The sequence below is a fragment of the Amphiprion ocellaris genome, chromosome 6 (assembly GCF_022539595.1).
Source record: "Amphiprion ocellaris isolate individual 3 ecotype Okinawa chromosome 6, ASM2253959v1, whole genome shotgun sequence".
NCBI lineage: Eukaryota > Metazoa > Chordata > Actinopteri > Pomacentridae > Amphiprion > Amphiprion ocellaris.
In genome coordinates this window covers 10,966,681-10,993,450 of record NC_072771.1, presented here as the reverse complement: position 1 = coordinate 10,993,450, position 26,770 = coordinate 10,966,681, and the positions used below count along the sequence as shown (strand labels likewise).

At 38.9% G+C, this 26,770-nt stretch overlaps 2 protein-coding genes and 1 long non-coding RNA gene across 3 annotated transcripts; 2 read left to right on the top strand and 1 right to left on the bottom strand.

Moving 5' to 3' along the window:
- Positions 1–380: 380 nt before the first annotated feature.
- LOC129349187 (uncharacterized) lies at positions 381–4,064 on the top strand. The gene is made up of 4 exons (XR_008602085.1): positions 381–1,480; positions 2,029–2,152; positions 2,323–2,415; positions 3,136–4,064. It is a non-coding gene; the product is annotated as an uncharacterized LOC129349187 (long non-coding RNA).
- An 8,749-nt stretch (positions 4,065–12,813) lies between these two features.
- Positions 12,814–20,360, bottom strand: LOC129349042 (uncharacterized). The gene is made up of 2 exons (XM_055011054.1): positions 19,958–20,360; positions 12,814–16,701 (listed from the first exon to the last, which is right to left on the bottom strand). The coding sequence occupies exon 2, from the start codon at positions 14,419–14,421 to the stop codon at positions 13,486–13,488; it is 936 nt and encodes a 311-aa protein (XP_054867029.1). The 5' UTR covers positions 14,422–16,701; positions 19,958–20,360; the 3' UTR covers positions 12,814–13,485.
- Positions 20,361–22,050: 1,690 nt separating this feature from the next.
- LOC111564914 (ubiquinol-cytochrome-c reductase complex assembly factor 3) lies at positions 22,051–26,408 on the top strand. Its single transcript, XM_023264783.3, has 2 exons — positions 22,051–22,319; positions 26,089–26,408. Exons 1-2 carry the CDS (start codon positions 22,203–22,205, stop codon positions 26,218–26,220), a joined length of 249 nt encoding a protein of 82 aa, XP_023120551.1. The 5' UTR covers positions 22,051–22,202; the 3' UTR covers positions 26,221–26,408.
- The last annotated feature ends 362 nt before the right edge of the window (positions 26,409–26,770 follow it).

Here is a 26,770-nt window from a genome sequence, read left to right as displayed (position 1 = left end):
AATGCTAAAAATAAAATATATTTTACCAAGGTAAAAAAGTGAAATATGTACAATTTATCCGATATATCAGTGCTATATCTGTTTATGCACGTTAATGTATGTCTCTTTGTGTCTCTCAATAGATAATGAGATGAGAGATTTTGCTGCGGGAGTCAGAGCTAATTTATTTTTTGTGTTTGTGTGTTTATCTTTTATTTTTATTTAATGTTATTCGATAAAATAAATATATATCTAACCCCAGAGTTGTCCATGTGTATTGCCTCTTTCCAGCCTTTCAGACTGTGCTGTCTGAGACCTAGATACCATAAAGGCCATTAAAGATGATTTCGTTATTTTACCTGATAATTACACAATTTGTCCAAATGCAAGTCTTAGCAACCAAGTCATGAAATTGTAATAAGTACTATTTGGATGAATTAAACCTTTAAAATCTTAAGAAAGATATGAAGTAGTACTTTGTGTGAAATACTCGTTGTGGTCCTGAAATTGCAGCCTCTGGCTCTGTAGATGGATAGATTAAAACTTTATTGATCCCGCAGCAGGGAAATTTCTGATGTTACAGCAGTGAATACAAGAAATAGTGCAAGAAAAGAAAAAGAGCAGCACACAGTGCACACAGTGCACAGATATAGTCATTTTCTCCTTCAAGAAGAAATATAATTACACAGTGTTCTTATATACATTTTTATTGCACAGTTAATGGGTGAGCTGAACTACTCTGTACAGGCTTGATTGTACCGTCTGACTGCAGCAGGAAGGAAGGACCTGCGGTACCTCTTCTTCAAATGCCACAAGTGAAGCAGTCCATCACTGAAGGAGCTGCCCAGTGATGTTACTGTTTCCTCCAGGGGGTGGGAGGTTTCCTCCATTGATAGACAACAGCTTTGTCGTCATCCTCCTGTCTCCCACCACCTCCACAGGATCAAGGGGGCAGCCCAGGACAGTGCTGGCTTTCTTTACCAGTTTGTTTAGTCTCTTCCTGTCTGCAGCCGTGATGCTGCTGTCCAGCAGACCACTCCATACAGGATGGCTGATGCCACCACAGAATCATAAAAGGTCCTCAGAAGTGCTTCCTCACTGTTAACCCGAAAGTTCTTTCTACTCAACAGTTTCAGTAAATACCACTGAAAAAAATGAGTTTTGTTGCATTACTTAAACCGTTTGAGTATATGGAGAGTGTTTGAGACAGCCTGTGGGTATACTCGTTTTTTAAAGTTTAACAAACTTAAAACGGGCCACAATTTGTTGCAGTGTTCTGATTGGCTCACAAGTCAAAACAAGTCTGGGCTTGTCCGTTGGAGGATACAGAGAAGTTTGCGCCTTTTTCTCATTTTCACAGAGCAATGTAAGGCCTTTGCACTTTTCATGCTTCTTGGAAAATACGTTTTCTGCCTGCATTTTTTCAATTTTTTACAAGTTTGGACCCTTTCAAAGGACATTTGTCTCCAGTAAAGCGGATGCCATTTTCTGTCTGAACGAGGTGAGTTGTTTTTTCTATTCCAGTACTAATCGGAAACTGCTGGTATTTTTCTAGCTTGAAATGTGTACATGTGAATGTGGGTAAGATGAATAGTAAGACTTGGATAATCATTTTGTTTTTAGAGTTTCTCTCGACCTGTGTGTTCTCTACATACAGTTTTGAAACAGTAGAGTAGAATTCAAATTACTTCAGTGTAGTTTTGAAAAGTAAATGCCCATTTTTAACATTAGCCCCATTTATTGTCCTATTTTTGTATAAAGCCTCATTATAATGCCTTGGAAATGCAAGTACTGCCCTGTCATCTGTGAGAAGAGAACACAGCTTATCAAACATTATAGGCTAAAACTTCTGCCAGAACTGAACTCTTTCTTGCTTACACCAGGAATGTATGTGTACATTTAAGTCTCTCAATGCACTCCATAGCTATTTATCCTGCTTTCACATCATAAATGTGGGTCTAATGCAAACTGAAGACTCTAGAATTAAGTTTTGCTGTTTGTCATGGTAATTTTTTCTCATGACAAATGTATTTTTTTCATATTTTTCAGGTTTACTTGGAGTTTAACAGGGTTGAAATCTTCAAGAAAAATTCTTTCTACTTTCATGGAACTCTTCAAGAGGAAGATGGGTCAGAGAGGCAAGCAATTAGCTGACCTGCTACAACAGACAACGGTGGGTTGATATTCCTGTTTTCTTTTTGATATTGATGGTTAGTTCATCCATATTACATAAACTAACTCTCTCTTCCATTTAGGTGTTTCTTTATATGGATAAATAAAGTGATATAAGATATATTTCATTGTCCTACATTAAGTGTACATTATACCTTTATACCTTTGCAGAGCACTGAGCCAACAGCCATTAGAAGCCTTGTCCTGAGAGGACTTCCAGTCATTCTTAGGGACGATGCATCCGTGTTCTTTCAGAGCAATTTGGTGAGTAATGGTTTTTGATAAGTGTTTGAATCAGTTTTGCCATTTTCAGGTTTTGTTTATTTGAGATGATGGATTATTATAATTAGATTTTCTGAAGTTGTTTCATTGAACTCAAGTTGATTTTAACTTGATAATATGCCTTCCCTGTAAGCAAGGCAAAACTAATTATTGCATTTTATACCACAAAGTATGCAAACATTAAAAGGGCTTGTATAGTGACTTGATTTCTACAAAAAAACCTAAACCAGTGAGGGGCTGCTGCTGGAACTTCCAGGTAAGGTATAGTTTGTGCTGGCTCCATTGAAGGAATCCAGATCTTGAGCATATTTCCAGTATCGCCTTTATTGATCTACACACTCTTGTTCCACTAATTTGTACTTACATGCAAAATAAACTAAAAGGCTTAAATTCGGCCACTAAAACTCTGATTAAAAAACTGTGTGCTTCCCCCCAGTCAGCAGCACACCTGAATTAACCTTTCCTCTGTTTATACCATTCATTTACATTGTCCAATATACCACCTACTGTCAAAACATGAAATTTATACACCAACAGGCACCCATAGAACACACACAAAAATGGCTCTAACAACTTGTTTACACAACACAACCTAAAATACAACCACAATGAATTAGAAAAATTGCAATATTAAAGAAGGTCATAGAGAAATTGTTGTTAACCTAAATATCCTTGTTTTGTCTTGTTTCTTGCACTATATAGAATCTTAATGAGAGAGACTCCGGGGACATTCCAGTGGCATTACTCTGCTATGAGGACAACAGCGCTGCAAGCCCAGCATCACCACAACTAAACCCTTCATGAGTGGGAATCATCCTAGAGGGCAGCCCTGTAATGGACACACTCACCAACCTACCTCAACCAATGTGCCTCTTGTTTGGCTTTACCTCCACACTCCACCTGCACTACCTGAGGAGGATGAACACCTTTACCTTCATTCAGCAGGTCATAATAAATTCAGGCCGAAGAGAGCTACCTCCAAAACTCAAAAGCTGAAGAATGAGCTTGCAGTGCAAGGCACAACTCTTCAAGCCCATTTCTGGATTATTGCACAGTTATATTGCACTGAAACAAATATTCATGCTGTTGCTCATTTTGTATGTGATTCCTCTTGTACAAGATGCATCTAGTATTGTTTATATTACTAAAATTATTCCACAGAGGACATATTTTAGAAAGTTGCAGTTTTTTTTAACCCATTCTTGTCCTCACTGCATGTTCTTATTGCTGCTGTTCTTAATGCCTGTTTTGTTATGTCGCACACAAAGCATACACAGCATACTTGTGTACTTGCAGTACAGTATGCTGCAACATGATCAGTGTTTTTTTCTTCCAAACAGACAAACAGAGCAAACAACTAAAAAACTGTGCTATTTGAAAGGAAACTGTTTAATAACATGTTTTTGTGTGTTTTGTTTGTTTGTTTGTTTTTTTTGCGGTAACATAGAAGGGTATTGTAATACATTAATAGCAAAAAATTAAGAATATACTGTTGAAACTATTGACAAAAATTAATTTTGGTAATTTTATGAAACAAGGTCTTGCTGTTGTTTTGTATTTGCATCTGGTATTTCACACAGAGCATTAATGTTGAGAAATATTTGTTGTTTTGTTATGTTTCAATTAGTGGTGGGACGCGATTAAAATGTTTTATCTAATTAATTACAGGCTTTGTAATTAATTAATCGCAATAATTGCAGTTTTGTCAAATAGCAATATTTGACACAATAAATGAAGTTTTTCAATTCAAATAAAATTGTGGTTGACAGTTGAATCAATGAATAGACATATACGTGTTGATAATTTAAAATTTATTTTAAAAAAGGAAAATGGGACATATAGAAAAAAGTGATTTTGATGACTTAAAGCCTGAATTTAGTTATTTTTTCTAGAGATCGACCGATTATCGGTCGGGCCGATTATCGGTGCTGATATTTGGACATTTGACGTATATCGGCATCGGCCTTTTTTTAATCCGACGGGCCGATATGAAGAAATCAATTTAAACCTGAGTTATTTCGGCTCAGATGCAGCCGCGTCTCTCTCTCCTGCTTTCTGTCTCCAGCACTATCCACCCCGCGCTCTGATTGGTTAAGCTTCAGTGGCAGAGCCTCTGAAGCAGTAGCTGTCCTCACACACGCAGCAGAGAGGGAAAGTTTTCTTGTGTGAGAAGCTCCAGAGAGAAAACACGTGTCGAAGGTAAATGCAGAAAACTCTTCCGAAATTGTAATAAACATCCCAGTGCTCTAGATCTCACAACTACTACTAACGTTACAGTGAGCAGCAGAATAACGTAAGAGCGGAGTAAACATTAGCGGCAGCTCTGCTAACTCCTATTACCTCCCGACATGTCTGTGAATTACTTAATCCTCTTAATCGAACGAAGCAGGAAGATGAAGCGTCGACGAGTCTCCCTTTAAACGTGTGTCAAAAGTGCGGATTTTGAACTTTCTACCAGTTTTTGAATAGTGTTGATCGACCAAGTAAAACCAGAGTTATGATCAATAATAAACGCTGTACTTTTGAGCGAACTTTAGACGAGCGCATTTCGTGCGTCATTGTATGGTGAACGGCTAAACGGGAGATTCTTTGAAGCCTTCTGTAGCCGACACAAAAACAATCAGAAACATCAGGGAGAGTTTTGCAACTCTTAGGGAGTGACGTGTGAAAAACAAACAGCTCTGAGACTCCCTGCTGGAAGCACATGGGACAAAGACGCTCAACACTTGCAGCGGCTGGGGGATGAGAGCGGCTGCACAGGCATGATCCCAGTCAGAGCGTCTCTGTGTTACTAGTAAGAGAGTGGAATATTTAAGAAATACACAGAGGAGAGATGGCCAAAGTGCGGATTTGGAACTTTCTATCATTTTATTTAGTCAGGGGATAGTTATAACTCTTTGGAAGAGCAGCACGTCCTTCACTGGCTTTGGCCACAGATCACTCTCTCTGCCAGACACAGAGAAGACACAAGATGCACAGAAAAAAAAGACTTTGCTTCAGATGTAAAATAATAATAATAATAATAATAATAATAATAATAATAATAATAATAATAAACTTATTCTAGCAATGGAGAACACCAGGACTCCAGATTCTCCACATGGTCCTAAATGGTAAATGGTCTGTATTTATATAGCGCTTTACTGTACCTGAAACGATACCCAAAGCGCTTTACATTGTACATCACATTCACCCATTCACACACTGATGGTAGAAGCTGCCATGCAAGGCATTAACCACAACCCATCAGGAGCAGTTAGGGGTTTAGTGTCTTGCTCAGGGAGACCTCAACATGAGCTCTCCAGGCCAGGATCAAACTGGCAACCCTCCAGTTACAAGACGGCCACTCTACCCACTGAGCCATGAAGCCCCTTTCCTATAGTTTTTGCCATTGTAGAGACTGTGGTGGACAGAAAAAGTTTTTTTTGGAGTGGCACAAATTCATTTATGTAAAATTTTATTGTGACTCCTGATGATTTTGTAAATAGTTGTGCCAAAGTGCCTAAAAATTTCCTGCATTTTAGTGCAAATAGTGGTATATAACTGTGTTGACTGCTGAATTTGCACATTATTTTATGACATAAACAATTTATATTTGCATTCTAAGTTCTGAAAAGGATTCTTTACACATGTTTATGGTGTCCACAGTAAAAAAAAAATCTAACTTTTTCCTACTCAGACTTTGTATTTTTTCAGCAATTTTAGGTCAAGTGTGTTCATACATTATATCAAAAATGTATAAATAATTGTAGAATCATACAGGTGAGGTTGTGCTGAAAAAAGGACACCAAGCAAAGCAAGATCAACAATTTTTAAGGTGAAATATAAAGGTACAGGTCAAAAATGGACCTCAGTCAAATTGTCCCCCCAGATTCCTAAGGGTTAAAGCAAAGATAAGTCATTATAGTTATATTTAAATTTTACTTTATTTACTGTGGAAAAATTTCAGGGAGGTATTTATTTAAGCTTTTATTCAACTTTATAAGAGATGCTTCTGAGTGTAGGAAATCCATGCACTTCTGGAGCTATTATTTTCTGTTTGATTAAATAAACATGCTTTAGGCATTTAAATGAAGTTCAGTGTTTGCATTATTCAATTTTTTTCACGCTAATTTTTACACTTTTACTGCAAATGAATATCGGCTCCAAATATCAGTTATCGGCCTCCTCTAACTACTAATAATCGGTATCGGTATCGGTCCTGAAAAACCCATATCGGTCGATCTCTAATTTACAGCCACCTGAATTTGTCGAATACATTGTGAAACTGTCTCCAAGAAATAAGAAGAATCTCTCAAAAATTTATAGTTTACTCTCAAAGACACACTCTATACACCTACCAACACAAAAATGGGAAAAAGACATATCCAAATCTTTTGACTCTGATTTTTGGACCCAGATCTGTGAAAACACATTTAAAATGACTGAAAACACCAACTTACAATTGATCCAATTTAAGGTGCTTCACAGAACGCATATAACGCAATATAAACTGTATAAAATGGGCTTCTCGCGCTCAGACACATTTACTCAATGCACCCAAAACATGACTGACACTTACTTTCACGCTCTGTGGCTTTGTACACCCGTCTATCAATTGTGGGTAATGATCACACAGAAACTCTCCAATATTTTGGACTGCGGGATTCCGCATTCCCCGAACGTTTGCCTAATTGGCGATCTAACGCAAACAGCCCTACCAGACATTCATATCCAACCCACACTTGCAGCTATCGCCATTGCCAAAAAAACTATTTTAGTTAACTGGAAAGATAAGAAAGCCCTCAACATCATCCATTGGCTGAACCTCCTCACAGAACACATTTCACTCGAGAGAATATCTGCTATCAGAAAAAACCAATTGGACTCCTTCAAAGAAAAATGGTCTCCATTTATTAAATCAATAAATATTAATCTATAGCCTCCACTTGTATGTGGGCGTATGCCACTTCCCTCATAAAATCGGGATACTTATTCTGTCTGTGTGTATGGTCTTACTTGTCTCTGCTTTATTTCAGTTTATTAACCCTCTACCTTCTTAAGTAGGATGGCACCATGGACTTCAAGGCTGTGTGCATGCACTGGTGGTGTCCTTTCCCTATTGCTCCTGGGGTCGCTCTCTGGCTCTGCGGGGCCTGCGTGGCTCGGGCCCCTCTCCCTGGGGGTGGGTGTCCCCGGTGTCTCTCCCTTTGAGCCCTCGGTCTGCTGGGCCTGTGCGCTCTCCTGGGGCCTTGGGGGTAGCGGCGGCTGGTCTCTTCTGGGGCGCCCGGCTGGCCCTGGGGTTTGGGGTGGGTCGGCCCTCCCGTCGCTCCCCGTCCCTTCCCGCTCTGCTTCCCTCCTCCTCCCTCCTCTCCTGCCTGGCCGCTCGTCCTCACCCCTCTCCCTCCCCTGGGGGGGCCTGGGGCCCTCCGCTGCCTGGGGGTTTGGCATGGGGGCCGGGTGGTCTCTCTGGGGGGGTGGCTCTGGCTCATCTGGGCACAGGCCTTGGTACTTGCCTGTGTGCCGCCACTGGAGATTAGTTTCTGCTGGCTGGGGGCTTCTGTCTGGGCCTGGTGCTATCCTGGGGAGTGGTGGGGTGGGTGAGGTCTCGGTGGTGCTGCGGGGTGGGCGCCCTGCATCCTGGACGTGCCGGCTCCGGGGTGGGCGTGGGGGCTCATGGCCCTTGCTTCCTGGTGGTGCGGCCTGGTCCTCCCTCTGGGGCGGGGTGCTGCGTGCGGCTGGCCCGTGGTGGAGCTACGGCATCTGCCGGGGCGCTGCTCTAGCGCTGCAACTTCTGGGGGTTTTGGTGCTGGCTGGGCCAGTCGGGTCCAGGTGGGCCCACCTCGGCCTCTTGCCTCCGGGCTCTGGGGGCCCTCTGCATCAGTACCGGTGGTCTTACTACATGTCTCCCCCGCTGCTCTGTCCTCATGGGCCGGATCCACACCAGACTGCCTCTTACTGTGCACTTCACATACTTCGCACCTCACTGTATATAGCTACTCTTAGGCACATATAGGGACACGACAGTTGGGGCCCCGAGAGCAGGTGGGGGCGGGAACGATGGGCTCTGTGGTGGGGCGGATGGCAGGGCTTTACGGCCTTGTCTCTTCCCCATCACCCTCTTGTTTGCCTCCCCTGCTCTGTAATTTCTTTTTGGTTTATATATATTTATTGTTGATTTTCGTTATGTTGCCATTTCCTTTTCTCTTTTTTTTTCTTCTTCCCTTTTTTTTAAACATATCTTATTAACCATGTATATTTCCGTACACCTACAGACATATAGTCTCAAGTGCCGTACATTTACATATCTATATAAGCAATATACAGTTACAGTTCTTACATGTATTGACATATTTATATATTCACATGCATCTCAACCCCTGCTCCCTTCTACGCATTCACACATATACATATATATACTCACACAAACACATACATAGGCGTACCAACATATACATACCCATCTTCACCCTTTTCTAATTATATATATTTGCAGACATGTATAGACATGCATGGCAACTTTATTTCATATATATTTCTCTATTCTTTTTACCTCTTTTTTTTCTTTTCACCCGTTTGTGCCCTAAATAATGTTTAAACTTTATACTTCTAACGATGTTGTTTTCAGCTTAAATACCAAAAATGAAAATTCTATATATATATTAAAAAACAAACAAACAAAAAAAACCAAAAAACAAAACAAAAAAACAAAACAAAACAAAACAAAACAAAAAAAACCAAAACATACTAGTATTTAGGGAAAACATACCAATATATACTTGAATAAATAAATACATTTCATTAGGATAGGTGAAACAAACATTTTTAGGTAGGTTCTACTTCAACCTGTATTTTCTCTTATGACCGGTGCCCATATAGATTCAAATTTTTTTGTTTGAAACCTTAGTCTTGCCGTCACTCTTTCCATTTCCATCACATTTATTACTCTTTCCCACCACTGATCTGGACAAGGGGGTTGTGGCTTAAGCCATGAGGTGGTTATCATTTTCTTTGCTATTGTACATAATATTAATATAATTTTGATATTTTTAGTTGTCAGTTGAGATTTAATACCCAACATACATAGTTTTAGATCTAATAATAATTTTTCATCACAAATATTTTCAATTTTACTTTGAACCTTTTCCCAGTAATCTTGTATTATGGGGCAGTGCCAGAATATATGTGCGTAATTTCCCCTTTGATCACATCCTCTCCAACATTTATCAGAGTTTCCATAATATTTTGATTTATCTGTTGGAACAATAAAATATTGCATTTTAGTTTTCCATTCGAACTCTCGCCATATAGCACTGCTCAATATCGTATGACCCATTGTAAATGATTCTTCCCATTGTTCCTGTGTTATACTAGTATCGTTTTGTCTTTCCCACTTTTCTTTAATATCTATATTATTATCTTCAGATTCTGCTTGTAAAGCTTTATAAATGTTTGAAATATGTTTTGTATTCCTTATGTTTTTCATTAGTAATTCTTCCAGATAATTTGTTTTTTTACACAAATAATTCCAATCTTCATGTTTATACAGATAGTTTCTAATTTGTAGAAATCTATAAAAATCTTGTGCAGATAGACTGAATTCTCTTTTTAATTGTTCAAAAGATTTCATATGTTCCCCCTCAAAAAGTTGTCCAAGATATATCAAACCTTTTTCTTTCCATTTAGTAAATCCTCCTTCCATTGATGGTTTAAAATCTGGATTTTGATCTATTTTGGTGGCTCTACAAATTGAATTTGACATTCTTAATTTTCTTTTTACAGTAGACCAAACCTTTAATGTTCCTTTAACCCATTCATTTTTAATTTTTAAATCTTTAAATATTTTCTTTGTCACAAATGGCAACGATTCCAGTAAAATCTTGGGACAAGAGTGTTGTTCCATCTCCCTCCATCCAGTCTCCTGTTCATTATCAATCCATATCTTTAGGACTCTTAATTGTGCTGCCCAGTAGTATTTTTTAATATCTGGTAGGTTTAATCCACCTTTTTCTTTAGAACTCTGTAGTAACTTGTATCGTATTCTAGGCTTTTGATTTTTCCAGATAAATTTTGAAATAATTTTATCTATCTTTGTAAACAAAACGTTTGGGAGCAGGATGGGAAGCGATTGAAACAAAAATAAAAGTCTAGGTAAGACGTTCATTCTTATTACCTCAATTCGTCCCATTAATGTCAAAAGAAGTAAACCCCATCTTGTTAAATCATTACTTATCTCATTCATTATTTTATCGTAGTTGGCCTTTTGGAAATGTGATAGGTTCTTAGTGATCATAATGCCCAAATATCGAAACCCTTCTTCTGTCCATTTGAATTTCATTTCATTTTTTACTTTTACCGAGCATTCTCCTGAAATAACCATAGCAACTGACTTTGTTTCATTATTCAAATACCCTGATATTTCCCCATATTCTTTCAGAACAGTATTCACAGTAGGGAGAGTAGTTTCTGGATTGCTTATGTACATGAGAATATCATCCGCAAATAGTGAGATTTTTGATTCCATACCACCTTCATCTCTAATTCCCTTAATTTTTTGATTTTGTCTGATATATTCCGCTACGGGTTCAATACTAAGTGCAAATAAAAGTGGGCTTAAACAATCGCCTTGCCTTACTCCTCTCTTCAAAGGAAAAAAGGAGTCGGAACAGCATCCGTTAACTCTTATTTTTGATTTTGGATTTTTATAAACAAGTTTAACCCATTTTACAAATTTCGGGTGGAATCCAAACACTGTCAAAACATAGTAAAGATACTGCCATTTTACACAATCGAAGGCTTTGTGTGCATCTAGACTTAAAAGTAAATTTGTATCTGAGCTTGCTTTTGCATGTGCTATAAGGTTTAATGTCCTTCTGATATTATTAGCAGCTTGTCTTCCAGGTATAAAACCTGTTTGATCTGGTTTAATCAATGATGAAATACACTTCTGTACTCTACTTGCCATAATACTTGTAAGTATCTTTAAGTCATTACACAGTAGACTAACCGGACGATAGTTTTCGCACATGGCAGGATCTTTACCCTCTTTATGCAGTATAGAGATGACAGCCTCAGACCATGAAGTTGGAGTGTTTCCGGATTCTAATACATAATTATACACCTTTTTTAATGTTGGTGCAATTTCTTCCTTCAGACATTTGTAAAATTCCCCCGGTATTCCATCAGTTCCCGGACTTTTATTATTCTTTAGATTTGTTATTGTGTCTATAATTTCCTTCAAACTAATTTGGTCTGTCATCTCCCTTGCTTGCTCAGGTGTCAGTGTTGGTAGGTTAAACCTGCTCATAAAGTCTTTTAATTTTCTATCAAATGTATCTTGCTCTTTGTCATTATATAATTCTTTATAATAATCTGCAAAAGTGTTAGCAATATCAATTGGTTTTCTTTTAATCTCTTTAGTTACCGGATGTTTTATTTTTGTTATTACATGTTCCGACTGCTTCTTTCTAAGTTGAAAGGCTAATAACTTATTTGCTTTGTCCCCTTTTTCATAATATGTTTGTTTTATAAATCTTAGAGCATTTTCTGCTTTGAATGTCATCATTTGGTCTAATTTATCTCTTTTAGCTTTTAACTCTAACAAAACTGATTTTTTTAATGTTTTTGCATGTTCAAACTCTAATCGTTTTATTTCCCTTTCCAGTTGTTTTTGCTCGTGCTCTTTTTTTTAATCCTTGAAGTAATCTCCATGCATTTCCCTCTTATTACCGCTTTCCCACATTCCCATAAAGTAGTTAAATTTACCTCACCATTATCATTGTTTTCCATATATTTAGTAAATTCTTCTTTTAATTCCTTAACTACTGCATTGTCAGCTAAAATTGACACATTAAGTCTCCAATATTTGAAGGAAAAGGAATTTTGATCCAGTTCTATTGTAGTGTAAATAGGTGCATGATCACTCAGAGTTATTGGCTCGATTCCACTGTTTATTACTTTATGTGCATCTTGTCGGGACATAAAAATAAAATCTATTCTTGAATAACTATTATGAGCGTTTGAATAAAATGTAAATTCTTTCTCTGCTTGATTACTCATCCTCCATGTATCTATCAAACCAATATCCTTTATTATATTGTTTAGTATTCTAGATCTTTTTGATATTGATCCTTTTTCTGAAGGTAGTCTGTCTAGTTTACCATTTTGTATTGTATTAAAATCGCCTCCAATTACCAAAATTCCCTTTCCTTCTTGAATAATTAAATTTGCCACAGTTTCAAAAAATAGACCATTCTCCTCATTTGGTGCATATATATTTAACAATGAAATACATTTCCCATTAATCTGGCCCACTATCATCACATATCGTCCCTTTGAATCTTGTATATTTTTTTCTGTCACTAAAGTTACTCCTTTCTTTACCAATATTGCTACCCCCCTTCTTTTTCCGTATGATGAATAATATACTTCTTTTACCCAATCTCTTTGCAATTTTATATGCTCTTCATCTCCCAAATGCGTCTCTTGTATTAGTGCTATGGAGCAGTTTAATCTTTTTAACTGTGTGAGAATCTTCTTTTTTTTAATTGGGTTGTTCAAACCATGGACATTATAAGAAAATATTTTTAACCTATCCACCTTCTTTTGTACAAAGCACTGACAGTATATCCTATTCTACATTTATCCCCAACACAAAGTAAAATATGTTTTTCCATATCAACAAATCACAAATAGAAAATTAACTTACTACTTAAAAAACAAAAACAAAAAAGTAAATACAAAAAATAAAAGTGTCTGCTTTTAGTTCCCTTTATTAACTTCCAAAGGAAAAAAATCCTCTAATAAACAGAGGATTGCACGAAGTGCACTTGCAACTTTTACTTAGTTATAGTTGCCTAGTACTCAATTAGAGCAGCAGTAATTAGACTCTGCAACCAACTTTTTGTATACCTTAGCCAACAATCATAGAAATATCTATATGGCTCTATACTTTACACATATGTACTCCATATGGTCAACTTAAAGTTACCTCGTCTTGGTGGGAGAAAGGTCACATTAAGCTCGTATGCCGACACACAGGACCTACTGTTTGTAGTTCATTCTGCGTTTGGGCTATTTATGGCCCTTCACAGTCTTCCAGCTCAGGCTCAGTTCTTCCTTTAACTTTTCTGTCTCGTCCTCTTCTTCTATAATAATGTCCAGCTCTCTTAACCTTTCTGTTGCGTCCTTAAGTCGTGCAAATGTCTTTGTCCCATTCCCGTTGTCTCCCAGGATCTTCAGTTGGGCTGGGTATCTCATCTGCGCTTTCACGCCTCTCTGTCTCAGTTGCTTGATGACATCACGTACCCGTATCCTTTGCTTTTGAGTTTCCGCCGTATAATCCAGATTGAAATAGATTTCTTGCCCGTTGTATATGGTCTTGTGTTTCCACGCCATTTGGATGACGCTTTCTTTCACTCGATAGTTCCAAAAGCGCACAATAATTGCTCTTGGTGCAACCGTGGGTCTTGAGCTGGACCTTCTCTGCGCCACGCTGCCCACGCGGTGCGCTCTCTCGATGTCCACATCCAGCACATTTTGTAGTTTTAGTTTGGTGGAAATCAGATCCTTTACAAACCCCACCACATCATCCTTTTCTGATCCCTCGGGCACACCGTGTATCCTGATGTTTTTGCGCCTCGCTCGTGCCTCCAGGTCATTACACTTAACCATCAGTTTGTCCTGGTTTTGAAGAAGAGAAATCACAACTCTCTCTAATTGTGTGGTTCGGTCCTCTGTTTGTCCCACACGGTCCTCTACCTCCGAAATTCTTGTTTCAACCACAGACAATCGTGTTATGACCTCGCCAATACTTTTCTCCACACGTGCCAGTCCCTGCTTATTTTCAATCGCGGCTTGTTTGTGTTCTTGCCTGAGTGACCGTATTTCTCCCAGCAAGTCGAACTCATGTCGCGGCGGCGACTGACTTTCCACCGTCAACTGCGGCTCTTCACTGGCTTCTTTCATCTTCGAACACTTTTTCTTTCTCCCACCTTGACGCGTTTTCATCGATTTAACTTTCTTCGTAATATCTTGTTATATTTAAAGAGCCTTTTAGTTGGTTTTATAGAGTCTCTTTGTCTCCTACCACATGTCACTGCCGGAAACAGGAAGTCCTGTAATTTCTTTTTAATGCATCACGGGGGCTGGGGTGGGTGGGGTTGGGGTTTGGGTGGTGGGTGGGTCCTCGTGCCCCGGGCCGCCTGGGTCGGTCTTGGCGCGCTGGGGGTGTCGGTAGCTGCTCCCTCTTGTTCTCCGGGTTTGCGTCGTTCACGGTGGCCCCGGTGGCTCTCTGGGGGTCCCGCCCTGTGGCTGCTACGGCCGGGGGAGGAGGGGTGCCCTGTTGGCTTGGCCCTGCCTTGCCGTCATTGCTGTTCTGGGCTTCAGGGATCTTCACACTTGCATGTTTCATCAGGTCTCGCCAGCTACTGCCGAGTCCCATTTCAGCGTATGATGGGACCCGCCAGAATGTGCTGAGAATCTCTCCAGAGTCTCTACCCTAAACTCATTCTCTCTTGCACTAGTATCCTCTTCTGGCCTATTCTATTCTATTCTATACTATCAAGACATCCACAATTATGGTGCTCAGTACCGTTTGTTTAATTATTTATTTACTGAATCTCTTTTTCTTTTGTGTTGGTTTGGTTTTCTTTTCTTTTTTCAAATTTTTTGTTATTGATGGACAGTTAGTAGTTGGGAATAACACACCACCTTACAATCTTTAATTGCAATAGCACCGCCTGTTATTTTCTATCCCTGTTCATCCTGTCCATTCTTTGTTTCCCCCACACATCACTGAGGTGTAGCACTGCCCTCCCTGGCTTATAATAGGGAATTCTAATAAAGAATGTCTGCTTAGCTTTCAGGAAGGGCCGGTGATGGTCACACACATGCACTAAATATTAAAATATTTGGCTGCAAGACTAAAATATGCATCAATCTCATACAATGTTGACACCTCTTTTGTGGAGTTAAACAATGAGAACAAATGCAGACAAAAAAAAAAAAAAGAAGTGCTGCAGTGATCAGAAAACTCTTTGTTGTACAATTTGCACACAACCAGGCTTTTATCCAAGCTGCCATCGGGAAGATTTTTAAAAGGAAAATTTCTGCCCAACAAGCTCAATCTCATCTTCCTTCACTGTTCACCAGTGCCTGACTTCACTCAGTGCTTCCTGTGCTTCTTCTTCATGGCTACAAACAGACTTTAGGTTCATTACCGCCACCTACTGGGCTGGAGTGTTCATCAGAGTTACCGGTGTGCCAGAAATGAGGGAACTGAGGAGGGTGCAATTAATTGCGTTATTTTCGCTGTAAGTAATTGATCGAAATTAACGCGTTAAAGTCCCAGCCCTAGTTTCAATAAAATGAATTAAATGTGCTGCATTGTGTGGTTATTGACAAAAGAACTTAATTGGATTTTTTTTTATCCCAACTATAATTTTTTTAATATATTCAGAATTTTAATAAAACTAGAATTTTTAAGTGTATTTGACGTATAACTAAGTTCTGCCTATTGTACATTTAAGTTGACTATACTTAAACAAATTAAGTTTCTCTGCAGTCAGTAACTTAAACCATTTGAGGCAATCACTTGACGCAAATGGTTTAAGTACAATGAACTTATCCGGGTTTACAGTGCTGCACCCTGAAGGACCTCAGTTTTCTGAGTAGGTAGAGTCTGCTCTGACCTTTCTTACAGGTTTGGTTGGTGTTAGTCCAGTCCAGTTTATTGTTTAAGTGAACACTCAGGTACTTGTAAGAGTCCACAATCTCCATATCCCCTGGATGTTCACTGGTAAAGGAGAAGTCTGTCTGTTCCTGTTAAAGTGCACCACCAGTTACTTGGTTTTCACTGTGTTGATCTGGAGGTAATTCAGCAGGCACCAGTCCACAAAGTCCCGGTTAAGTTCTCTGTACTCCTCGTCTCTTTCCGTAATGAGGCCAACAATGGCGGAGTGATCAGAGACTTTCTGAAGATGGCAGTTTGTGGTGTGATGGGAGAAGTCTGCAATGTAGAGTGTGAAAAGAAAGGGGACAAGGATAGTAGTAGGCAAACTTACTGGGGCCAAAATGAAAGTGGAATACTCCTTGAATAAACCTTTTAAATTCAAAGTATATTTCGAGTGAAATGATCCTTTAAAGCCATAAGTTGTGCATTTAAATCGTAAATTGTGCTCTTTAGTGCTCATTTATTGTGGTCGCTGTCTTTTAAAAATGCTCTAAATGTGTGACCGTAGAAGTGTGTAGCCCTCTTGATGCGTCCCTCATGACGTCACCTGTTGGTTTCTTTTTTTTTTGAGAGAGAGAGAACAAGATGTTTTTGTTAATATTATGTAACTCTGTTAGGCTTTACAAACCACCATCCAGTCTTCCCAGTGTAGCACTCACTGCACTGTGTGTTTATCATCACTTCCTTGGTAAATGTGGATGACTTCACTGACAGTTACACAACCTGCAGCAGTGTGGCTTGCTGCCAGTTTTTTAAAAAAAAATTTTTTGTTAATTAACAAAATCATTTAACAAACTTTGTGGAATACAATCTTCACAAGGGCTTTTTTTTGTAATGAACAGGTGCTTACAGTGCAGTAAAATAAAATATATCTATTAGAAGAGGCAGTTATTGAAAATTATATTAAATGCAATCAGAAAATGAAACAAACAAAACAAAGGAAACAAGAAATAAATAAAACAGAAAAAAACATAAAGCTGGGGCTTTTTTGCAGATTATAATTCTCAATGAAATTGAACAGTTTCATTGCATGTTTACTCTTCATTTTTTAAGGGCTTTAGTGAAGAAGAGAAACTCCTTGTAAAACGCATAAAACCTAGGATTTACCATCATGTATTTACATTTGTGTATGTAAACTTTTCTGAGGATGACGATATTGTTAATCAAGAAGTCAGAATCTTTTTTTCTAATATAAAACCATAAATATCTTTCTGAAGAAAGGGTTCAAGTAGAATATTGGGGTAAAGCCAGCCATATATATCAGCCCAAAGCGCTTCTGTGAAAATACATTGAAAGAATAGCTGATCTGTATTTTCCATACCCCCACAAAATACACTTATTTGTGTCAAATCCGAATTGTTGATGTAAAAATTAATTAATTCAAGGGATACACACCATTCAAAATTCTAAAATGCAATTCTTTAGCTTTCAGAGTGATAGGGTATTTTAGATACTTTGAACGCAAAGAGTGTATGATGTCTCCCGAGAAGACATGAGCAATAGAGTTACAGAATGACACCATAGGATATGAAATTTTATCATACATTTTCCTAATTGTTTTGTTAGGGATTTTGGTGGACATGAAGTCACAGCCGTCCACAAGAAGATGTGGAAGACAGGGAGTGCCATTCATGGAACTTGAAAAGATGCCTCTAATTAGACCTAAAATGGTGGCATTAATTGCTTTTGTTATGGAACTGAAGGATTTATGATTGATATTTAAATTATGTTTCAAACAAAAGTTTTCATGGGACATCATACATCCTTCTCCAGCAACAAAATGAATTACGGACCATCAATTTCTTGTTGTACAATGATTTGTTTTAGATAACAATATATCTGTTATTCCGTATCGGTGTGTTGTGTGGGGTGAAATTATGACTGTATAGTATTTTCCAATTTAAGAGAACTTGTTAGTGAAAAAGGGATAGTTTAACGGGCAATCTTTGAATGGTTAAGTCACACCTTAATAATAAATCGATACCTCCTAATTTCTTGAAAAATTATCTGGGAATATGAAACCAAAAACTGTTGTTGCTTACGAGGTATTTATCCAATTCATTTTCAAGGTTGCATTTATAAAATCAAAGTTTATGGCTTGTAAACCTCCATTTTCATATTCTTTAGTGATTTCAGCTTTTTTAATACAGTGAGTTTTTCTTTTCCGAATAAAAGTCAACCGTTGTTTTCTGCATTGAGCAAATGAAGGATGTTGTTGCTACTTCCTGCTTGCCAAGTGGATTTTTGGAGCCAGAGATGAAAAAAAGATTCTCAGAGGGCGGAGCCAGAGAGCAGCGACTGATCAGACTGATTGAGAGCCGAGGACTCTCTGTCCCACCCACATTTACCGGCTTCTACTGTTTACCGACACTGCTGCTAACAACATTAGCCTCCAAAAGTGAAGATAAACTTTACAGGTAATTGTTAAAGTCACCTTAGTAACTTGTACTCTTCTCCACATCTGGACAATATCACATATAAAGCAGTGAGCTATGTCACTGTAGCTGAAGTTACTGTAAGTTAACATCAGACTGTAACCTCTGATGGTAAACATGTTCTAACATCGTGTTTTTAAATCTAAGGTTATATTTCCTGATATAATGTTAGCAGTGATGCTGAATCAGGTTTGTCAGAGTCATAAAATAGTTAACTGTTAGCTGTAGCTAAGTGTCACGCATGTCACCGATGATCAGTCATAATGGATCAATAACTGCTATCTCAGCATGCTGTTGGTTAATGATCAGTGGATATAAATTAATCTACGTTAATGTTCCTCCACAGAACTCTGTCACTGATGAATACTGCTCTCTCAGGGCAGTGAATGAAGAACAGTTCAGTTCTGACTTAATATCTCTGTTCTTTGCTTCAGACTGTTTTTAACAGCTTCTGTTCATTTCACTGAGAAGACATCTGTTGAAATAATTCTTTCAGAAGTAGTAACGTGACTGAGGTCTACCCACCATCACAGTGGACCACAGAGATCATCGGTACTTTCTGCTGCTATTGATTGTAAAACAGAACAGAATTTTTTTTTCTCTACAACAGTGTATGGTCAGATAACTGCTATGTAACTACCTATGTATTTACTATATATACCCTTATTGCATTACATTCACTCTGTTTCTTTCTGTGTCCTTTCTCCGAGTGTCCCTGGTCCCAGAGCTGGATGCTTCAGATGTGTGGCTGTTTTATGGTCCTTGTGTCCCACCCCCCACCTCTCTATCTCTACCTCTACACCTCTGTCTCTACCCCTCTACCTCTTCCCCTCTACCTCTATCCCTCTATCTGTATCCCTCTATCTCTACCTCTACTCCTCCATCTCTATCCCTCTACCCCTCTACCTCCATCCCTCTATCTCTACCTCTCTACCTCTTCTGTCCCTCTCAACCCGCCCGGCCAGCAGGCAGATGGGTCCCCCCACATTAGAGCCAGGTTCTGCTCGAGGTTTTTTTCCCTGTTAAAAGGGTGTTTTCCTTGCCACTGTCGCCTTTTGGCTTGCTCTGGGGGTCAGGCATATGGGTTCTGTAAACCGTCTCGAGACAATTTGACTGTAATTGGCGCTATATAAATAAAATTGAATTGAATTGAATTGAATTGAATTGAACTGTGTGGAGCGCATGTTAATGCTAATTGATACATTAGAATAAAAACAATCAACTTTCAACAACCAGGTCTGTCGAGACAGCAGTTATTGATCTGTTATGATTGATCAGCTGTGACCTGCAGGAAAGTTAGCTACAGTTAACAGTTAACTAATTTATGACACTGACAAACCTGTTTTAGCATGTGTTAACACAACTCATGAAAAGTAACCTGTAATCCCGGTAGAGACTTTGGCTCCTGACGAGTGTCTCAAGCTTCTCCATGTTATTCCCCATAGCGTGAACATTTCCCATGATAAGAGACGGAAGAGCCAGGCTATAAGCCTCTCTCCAAAGTAGGGCTGCAACTAACGAAAAATCGATGAATCGTCTGAGCCAATACATCATCAAAAGCGGAAGTGAAAGCGCATTGCAACAGAAATCACCTTCCAAGCGGAGCGCGGAACAAGGAGGGACATCCGCGTTGTATCGTGCATATATAGTAAATGCATATATTATATTTGCATGATACAGGGCGGACATCTGCGTTTACGATACAGCACGGACAGCCGCGCTGTATCGTGCATATACTATATATGTACGATGCAGCGCGGATGTCCGTCCGTTTTCCGCGCTCCACTCGGACGGTGATTTCTGTTGCATTGTGTGCTCACTTACGCTTTTGATGACGTGTCGTGCTCAGATGATTCATCGATTCGTCGTTAGCTGCAGCCCTACTCCAAGGTATCTCTCCCTTTCTCCTTTTCCTTTTTAGTCCAGCTCATCTCCCTCTACGTCTCTTCTGTAGAAATTCCTCCGGAATATCATCTCATCCCGGCAGTTTTGGAAAGCTCAGTGAGATCAGAGGCTCCTGTTAGGAGTAAACAATAGCCGGCTCCATTGTTATGCAGGTAGAACTCCACCGAGCAACGGTAGCAACGGTCTTTTCCACTCCATTTCCTCTTCTCATTCCTCCAAGATAACAAAAAACACATAGAATAAAAAAATTAAATCGACAACAATTGTAAAAAAAAAAAAAAAAAAAAAAGAAAACAACAACAACAAAAAAAAACTTTAGCGTGAAGAAAAAAACACTCGAAACTGAAAAACACAGGCCTAAAAAGCTGCCGTGTAAGGCTGCTGCATCAACAGCACCCTATTGTTTTCATATTATTATCATATTGGTCTATTACAGTCTATGAGCTACATCCATCTTTATTATACAGTCTATTTAAATTTATACAGAGGGATCACAAGATTCAGAGAAGCAAGAAGCAACCATTCATTACTGAAATTAAACAGGGACATAGAATTCCAGATCAGATCACAGTATTTATTACAGAAAGGATAGGGCACTTAAGTGTGAGGATAGTAAACAACATTATTGAGTAACCTAATAAGCAGTGATTTAGCAATATCCGCAGCTGATTAAAATAATAGAAACCAAATACAGATTTATGAGAAAATGCACAGGTTAGGTGGGCTTTGTTTGGGTAGCAGTCCGTATAAGAGTGCAGAATCTAACAAGGAAGATATTATGACGGCAGAGACTGTCTCTCACATGATGATGGAGCACAAATAGCTCCCCAATAGTTCAGTCACAAACAAAGCCGTTAGATTGTGGCAAATACATGGCAAAAAGACAAGGCAGAGGCTTCACTTAGCAGTCAAGAAAACTGTAGACCAGTGATGTCAAACATACGGCCCGCGGGCCAAAACCGGCCCGCCAGACGGTCCATTTCGGCCCGCAGGACGACTTTACAAAGGACAAACATTACAACGACATAACTGTAAATGGCAAATTAGTAAAACTATAAATTTAAAATAATTTCTAGACCTTGACAAGTTGTTTTGATCATACAGTAAAATACTAGATTGTTTACTTCCAGATAGCTGTGACTGAATGTTGTGTGTTTTTGTAGATAAACTGTGGTCTGGCAGTTACAATGCATGTGTAAATGATGAACTGAGGCATAATAGGCTACTGTTGAAACTGAACTTGTTTTCCATAAGTAATTTCAGGTTCATAATGTTTTGTAAAAAAAGATAGTTCATTAAATGTGAGCATTTTCAGAATGTACTTTTTTTAAAACAAAGGGGAAAAATTTGAATTGTGGTTATTTATAGGTTATTATGCTGTGATTTTACTGGTGTGGCCCACTGGAGATCCAACTGGGCTTTATGTGGCCCCTGGACTAAAATGAGTTTGACACCCCTGCTGTAGACATAAGAAAATATTTGAACTATCAAAAAAGAGGAATAAAATAACCAACAGCAGGGGGCAGCACGGTGCTACAGCAACGTCGCGTTTGCCTGACTAACAGAAGAAGAAGATCTCCCAGCCTGCACTTGGGCTGGTGTGTCGTGTCCGACGTTACTAAACAGAGCAAGCTCGATGTGGTGTTTTATGTGACTTAAAGAGCAGGGAATCGGACAGAGACATCAGGCACATATTGTGTGCGCTTACCTGGTCCAGGATGAGCAGCATGCGGACCATTCTGACCTCCACCGCGATGATCGCTGTGCTGGGGGTCGGCTATGGGATGTGGTCTGTGATATCTCCGGGAGAAGAGAGGCGGAGGGAGATGATCAAGGTGATTTGATGTAAACACGAGGCTTCTGTTTTCTCCAGAAACTAAACATCTTCTTGAAGAACACTGTATTACAACTAGTGGTTTACAGTTAAGGTTGCCACCTTTCAGAAATGAAAATGAAGGACGCCTACCACGGCTCTTCGGGGCCACGGTTCAGTAAGTTGGAAAGATATTCACAGATTCGGACTTCCGGCATCAATAATTCATTAAATATACTTTGCCAAAACATAAATGATACCTCTTTCAAATCGTTGTAAGGTGGACAATGTGCTACAAGCCCAGTTTTATCGAAAGTAGCTGTCTTTCAAGCTGCAGGAATAACATTGGTGTCAACAGGAGCCAGTTGAAGACTGCAGTGATTTTGGTGACACTACGGTATATAAGAGTGAAGTTATTGAATATTTGGGTCTCTCTTCGCTGTTGCAGCAGTTTTGCAATTTGCAGACCGTACCTGTTCACAGCCGGCTGCACAAAGACACCAATGTTATTCCTGCAGCTTGAAAGACAGCTACTTTACATAAAACTGGGCTTGTAGCACATTGTCTACTGTACAACGATAGGAAAGAGGCATCGTTTATGTTTTGACAACCTATATCTAACGACTTATTTATGCCAGAAGTCCGAATCTGTGAATATCTTTACAACTTTACCGAACCTGGGGCCACTACCACCCAAGGAGTGGTATGTTTAATTCTGAAAAAAGCATTTAGCCATACGTAATGCTTCAAGTGCTTTATTAACATGAAACTAAGAATTTGTATTGTTTTATTATCACAGGTTCTGTCTGAAAAGGAGTGGCATCATTTTAAACAGTGAAACCATACTAATAAAATGTAATGAGCAACCAGTGTGCAATACTGGATTCTGCAAAAACAAACAACTGAATGCAGAATACTGGACAAAGAAATTCTGTACAGATTTTTTTTAATCTAAATATTACCTTAACACAGTTAATGTATTAACTTATTTATGTGTGTATGCATGTATTTATTGATTTAGTTGTTTAGTACTGTTAACTTAGAGTTTTGAGTGAGTTTTTCTTTAGATAGGCAAAGGCCATTTATTGATTACATATAGGCTATTAAAGAAATGTTTATTAAAAACTAAAAAGCGTTTAAAATAATAATAAACAACTTAGGCCACATGAGCATGATTATAAGCATCCTCTGGTAAATTCACAACCATATACTAATCTATCTGATCACATCAGACTTGAGGAGATGATTGGGGGATGATAAACTGTGACCTGCTGGTTGGGTTCTCTCTGTTCTCATGTTTCTTACATGTTGGTCTCCTGATGCTGCCTTACTTCAGCCATGAACAACAGGAAACACAGTTTGCCCTGTACCCACTGCCACTGGTTCGAGTCTTCACACTCATGTCTGTACATTTGCAGACGTTTTTGCTTTTTTGGACATGGTGGAGTTTCAGGTGTAGACATTTTTAAATGCGCGGGTGCAGCACCGTCTGTAACCAGGCAACCAGAGACAGGACCGGAAGGACCGGACACGCAGAGAAGTCTGAGGTCTATCCGCTGGACCTCACATTGGGTCCTCGCTACAAAGGTCCTACGAAGATGAAATTGGCTGCCCTTAATATTTCCTGTGTTTTATTTTGTTCATGATACAGTTTTGATGAGTGTGTGACAGACGTGTATGGGACGTTTATGAAAACACGGAACAATTTGCGTCCCGTATTGAATCAATACGGGAAGCAACAATTAATTGTCAAATAAAGGATGATTCCGTATCTTAAGGGATGGGTGGCAACCCTATTTACAATATCGACAAGAAGACACATCCTCCTAGATCCATGATACAGCTGCAAATGTTTAAGTTGTCAACCCTTCTTTGGCAGCAGTAATCTCACACATGCTGAAGATATCTGGAGGTCATTCTTGAGCATCTCTGTTGGGTCTGAGCTCCAAAAGGAACATTTTCCTTTTGCAGCTGTTTTTGTAAACAGCGAACTCAAAATGTGTGTCTGTATATAAGTCACAGTAGGGCTGGGAAATATATGTATGATAAAATGTTTTATTTCAGTTGATATAATCGATAATTGAGCATTTTTAAATTACCTATTTTTAATAGGTGACAGGAAAGAGTTTACTTTGAATTCAATCAAATTATGCTGAATTAACCACTTTTGCCCATTTACAAGTGTACAGGTAGTAATTTTAAAAAATATATACATGAAAATAATAAATGATTTTACCCCAGGCTACACAGTGGTTTGATGGTTAGCACTGTCGCCTCACAGCCCAGTTTGCATACCGGAATGGCCCTGGGGTCTTTCTGTGTGGAGTCTGCATGTTCTCAATGTGTCTGTGCATGTTCTCAATGTGTCTGTGTGGGTTTTCACTGGGTTCGCCGGGTTCTTCCCACAGTCCAAAACATGCTGACATTAATTGGTGATTCTAAATTGTCCGTAGGTGTGAATGTGAGTTTGCTTGTTTGTCTCTCTGTGGAGCCCTGTGATAGACTGCTGACCTGTGCAGGGTGTCTCCTACCTTCGCCTTAAGTCAGCTTGGAAAGGCTCCAGCCCCCCTGCAACCCTAATGAGGATTAAGCAGTGTATAGAAAATAGGTGGACGATTTTACCCCACACCCCATGGTATACTAACATAAAGTCTGAGAGCTCTCAAGACCAGACACCAGGAGTGCATCACTTAGATGAAAGTGGTAGGGGACACAGGGTTGTGGGTGTCTTTAGAAAACAATGCCTGTCTTGCAAGTTCATTTCAAAGGAATTTTATTTATATAGCGCCAATTCACAGTATATTTCTTCTCATAACACTTAGCATAGTAAGGCGAAGACCTTTGAAATTGTAAACAGAGAACCCAAGAAATCCGAAGTGCCATTTAGATTCCACTGGAGCAGGCACTTGGCAACAGAGGAGAGGGACTCTATTTCCAACATATGACGGCCTGTTAATGAGCTAGAGAGGAAGCACACTTGGAGTTTTTTTCACAGAACTGAACTTTGCTTTTCAGTTATGTTTTTCATTGCAGTTTTCATCAGATGCATTTGAGTGAATCTATCAGACATTCTGTCAAACTTTTTGTTGTTTTGATGGAGGATCTATCCAGATGATAGACTATCATTATCACCCAGGCCTAAGTCACAGTAGCTCAAACTTAAACCTCCAAAATGGTTTCTTTCATTAGACAAACAAGCTAATGATGTAATTAGGCTTGGGTTTACATACTTTTTTCAGACTGCACTGTGAATATTTCAATATGTAGTCAATATGAACAACGGTAACTTTTGTGTTTACACATAAAACTGACTATAAAACAAACTGGATTTTGTGCATAATTGTAGCTTAGATGAAGATCTAACCAAATTTAAACTAATTTTTGCAAATGCAGATAAGTCACTTACGTTTCCAGCCAGACAAGTTTAACTAAATTCTGCTGTTTTTACAGGCACATTCAGTGGCATTCTGTCAGATAAACAACATGTGGATGGGTAGATAGAACAAAAAGAATAAATCAGATATTAATTCAGAGTTTAATCACATGAAGTGTTATTCCCTATATAGGAAATACTTTGTTAGGAGGTTAAGGTTTTATGTAAATGCACAAAGGTTATTTTGCACCTGAAATGAAAAAGTTGAATATGTTAAATGTTATTTCAATGTTTTTTCATGTTAACATGAAAAAATGTTACAATTTGCTTGAGATATAATTTTATGTAAAATAAAGCAAACAGTCTTTTAACATAGTTTATTGTAGTAATTCACCATGTGTCTTCCTTCTGTCCTCAGAATCTGCCTGAATCAAACCCAATGAGAATGGAAGAGACTAGGCAGAGGAATGCTATGGTGATGCAAGTACTAAAGGAGGCTGCTGAAACCAATGACAATCTAGCAAGAGGATATGGTGGACCTGCAAAGTAAAGACAGACCCCACCTTGTGACCTGTTTGCAAAGTCTTCATGTCTCGAGTGTTGCAAAGCACCGCCAACTGTTCACAGAAAGATGACCAGTGTATTATTGTACAGAGATAGTTGTCTTATTTGAAGTTGCTGTGTAAAAACAATTTACCACTGGATGTTAAAATTGTTTATTAAAATATCCTATCATAATCACATGGCTAGGACTGGTTATGATAGAATTCTTGAACATTGATGTGTTCCAGTATAATTAGATAGCCAGTCTAATGATTTTATCTATACGTTTTAGTTATCAACTAATCTCACCATCCAACCAAAGTTAGCGCTCAACTAACAAGTACTGTGTGTTTATCAGAGCCTGGTATACACTGATCATACTTAACATTATGGCCACCTGCCTAATATTATGTTGGCCCACCAAGGCCAAAACAGCCCCGAACCATTGAAGCATGAACTCCACTAGACCCCTGAAGGTGTGCTGTGGTATCTGGCACCAAAATGTTAGCAGCAGATCCTTTAAGTCCTGTAAGTTGTGAGGTGGGGCCTCCATGGAT